The sequence below is a fragment of the Lathyrus oleraceus genome, chromosome 1 (genome assembly GCF_024323335.1).
Source record: "Lathyrus oleraceus cultivar Zhongwan6 chromosome 1, CAAS_Psat_ZW6_1.0, whole genome shotgun sequence".
Taxonomy (NCBI): Eukaryota; Viridiplantae; Streptophyta; class Magnoliopsida; order Fabales; family Fabaceae; genus Lathyrus; species Lathyrus oleraceus.
In genome coordinates, this window is record NC_066579.1 from 102,439,917 (window position 1) to 102,443,027 (window position 3,111).

At 32.8% G+C, this 3,111-nt stretch overlaps 1 protein-coding gene across 1 annotated transcript; it reads right to left on the minus strand.

The window, feature by feature from the left end:
- Positions 1 to 1,141: 1,141 nt before the first annotated feature.
- Positions 1,142 to 2,152, minus strand: LOC127115480 (uncharacterized). The gene has a single exon (XM_051047018.1). It carries the CDS (start codon positions 2,115 to 2,117, stop codon positions 1,227 to 1,229), a length of 891 nt encoding a protein of 296 aa, XP_050902975.1. The 5' UTR covers positions 2,118 to 2,152; the 3' UTR covers positions 1,142 to 1,226.
- Positions 2,153 to 3,111: the final 959 nt, after the last annotated feature.

Below are 3,111 nucleotides of genomic sequence, written 5' to 3' on the forward strand. Positions count from 1 at the left end.
GTGTAAATATTAGTTATCTTGGCTAGTATAGCAAATATTTCTTCATAACTCATACCATATTGTTAAGAGAATCCTTTAGCAACAATATGTGCTTTGTAGTGCTCCATTGGTCCATTAGACTTAGTTTTGATTTTGTATACCTAATAAGAGTCAATAGGAGATTTTCCAAGAAGAAGACGTATTGAATCCTAAGTATTTGTCTTGTGAAAAATAGAAATTTCTTATGTCATAGCCTGCTATCAAAGAAGGTCAATAATAGTCTCTTTATAGGAAGATGGAGTAAACAACAAATAGAATCAAAGACTTTCAAAGAAGAAGAATTAGTGATAAATCTTATAATTTTTTCGATAGGAGAAAAATGTAATATGATAGACAATGAAATTCTATTAATAGCATAAAGAACTGTATGAACTGTTTTTCCCCAAAAACTGACCATGAACTAAAGCAAACAACAAAAGAGAATAAGTAGTCTCAATAAGGTGACAATATTTTCTTTCATCAATTTCATTTTAACGAGGATAGTCAAGATTTCCAACGAATATATATAAGTAATTCAAATTAAACCGATTTGTCGTTTAAAAGCCCTAACATCATTACCGTTTTGCAAAATTAAACCGATTAGTCAAACATTTCAAATGATAAAAAAAACCTATTTAGTAATGTCATATTTTGATAGTTGCTCACCTCTTGATTAAGAAACAAAACTATTGATCTAAGTGAGTATCTTGGACTTACTAACCTTTCTTGTTCACAACGCTTTTATATATATGTTTGCTCCATCTTTTTATATTTGTGGGTTTATAAGAAGTTTCATCAACATAGCTTCAATAATCATAATTTTATCACTCTAATAAATTGAAGAGAATATTTTTTAATTGACTATTGCTATTTTTCTAAGTTTTCAAAATACAAACAAATTCAATCAATTGAGTGAGTAGAGAAACAAATCGTAATAATAAAATCGGAAGAAAATTTTCATTGTTGCACAAGTGTCATTTTCCAGATCGTGGATATGCACAAGTTCATTTGAAAGGATGGCATAGATGATTGTTTCCACACCATTCTTTTATAAGATAATCCAGAAAAAATGATAAATGAAGGTTTGAAGAAGGCCCTGAAGCATTCATGGAGCTCTAACGTGCTGACAAAAATTAAAACTTTTGGCCGCCATTTGTTTCTCAGTATCTATTTAGACTAAAACTAGTTAAAATTTGAAGTAAAACTAATCAAACATGAAGAGGAAAACCTCTTCCAATATTAGCATTAAAACCAACACCAAAACCAATTAACTCTTGCTTATACGGTAAATAAGCTTTTCTCTTAATCTCTTTTTTTCTTAAATAAAACGCTTCCATTGCCGTCACCGGTGCCGGAATATTCCTCTCCGTTACCGGAGTCTTTTTTCCGACAACTTTGGCAAAGCTCTTCTCTACGCTTCCTTTTCCACCGCTTTTCACATTCGAATTCTCCACTTTCGTTTCCTTCATAAATTCTAATGACGGAGTTACGAGAATCAACTTTTCTTTTCCGTCGCTTTTACTTCGTCTGAGTAAACTCAGAAACTTCCATCGCTTCGAAGAAGAATTAGACGACGAACCAGTCGAATTGCTTTTCTTGGATTTGATCGGACAACACATCGGAGACTTCGGTGTCCACGAGCAATACGATCCCGGCGGAACCGCATCAAGATCGTCTCCTACCTCCGATGAAGACGGAGACGGAGGATAAATATTCCGCTTCTCATCTCCGATCATTAACTTCCGTAACGGAATCGAAATCTCCGCCGCATCGGATTTCTTTCTGTCGGCGTCACGATTTATCAATTGCCGCAACGGAACTGAAACTTCCACCGCATCAGGATTTCTCTTATCGCCGTCACGGTTAAACATCGGGAAAACTCTGTGAGTCGTATTGCGGCGGCGGTGATCGAAGAGAACCTCATGAGAAGTTTTTTGAAAAGCAACGAATTCGAAATCGTCGTTTTGGGAGTGGGAGTGGTCGTTTTCGTTGATAACTTGTTGAACGACGTCGTTTAAGTTATTAGAAGTATAAGTGCTGAAACTTGGACACAAGAACGAGTCCATTGCGTTCTCTTCGTTTTCTTTTTCTATTTGCATTTTTGGTTTTGGTTTTTCCTTATGAAATTTGACTTGGTTTGTGTTATTTATAGTATACGAAGAAAGAAAAAAAAAGCAGCCATAAAAAGTTTTAATATTTAAAAAATCATATTATATAGTAATAGATTTCTTTTGAACATATCAATATTTTCTATCATGCATGACGGCATGAGGTTTATAAGATGGGAAGAAACAGTTATAGAAAATAAATGACTATGACTTTTTAGGAATAATAAATATCTCAATCAAAGTTTGAGGTATATTTTTGTGTATATACATATTCCATAATATTTTTGCGACATAATGTTTCTGTAGTTGATTAGCGCGGCATGTTTAATTTTATTGGATGGGGATTGGTGGATAGGGAGGGGAATACTTTGAATATTCATGATGATATATTGGCACATGCTATTTGAATTGAGTGAGAAAGAGCAATTTTATTTGTGGTGTTTGAAATATGTAAGAGGGAACAATTTCTTTCTTGTGATTAATTTTCCAGTTCTTAAGAGTGTTATTGTTGCATGTTCAATTTTTGTGACAGCCCTGTTATTAATTTTCTGGTGTATGTTTTTATTTTATTATATAGAAGCATCCTAAACGTTTCATACTTTCCTCGTAACGAGGGTCATGAAATTTTTAGTCTTCTATGAAGTGTTTATCTCTTTCTTCCTAGTGATCATATAGTTATATATGATCAATTCCATACTTAAGGCCCATTAAGAGTCATTTAAAGTGATTGTTTCTTATTAGTGTCATCTTATAAACATAATTAAATTGTAATTTATGGGTGAATTGATTTTTTTTGGTTAGATTTTGGTCCAAAATTAGGAGTGAGAATAGACCGGACTAAGTTAGGTTTTCTTAAGAAAATTTTACCTCATACCCAATCAATTATACCCATACTCCTACAATAGATTTTTTTGGATCAAAAAATCCTCATATAAATAGGATATATTTTTGAAAAAAATTGGATTTTACTTCATTTTCGCTTCAA

What these genes read in the sequence shown, in the direction of transcription:
- LOC127115480 (XM_051047018.1), bottom strand. Translation starts at nt 2,117, where the DNA reads ATGCAAATAGAAAAAGAAAACGAAGAGAACGCAATGGACTCGTTCTTG.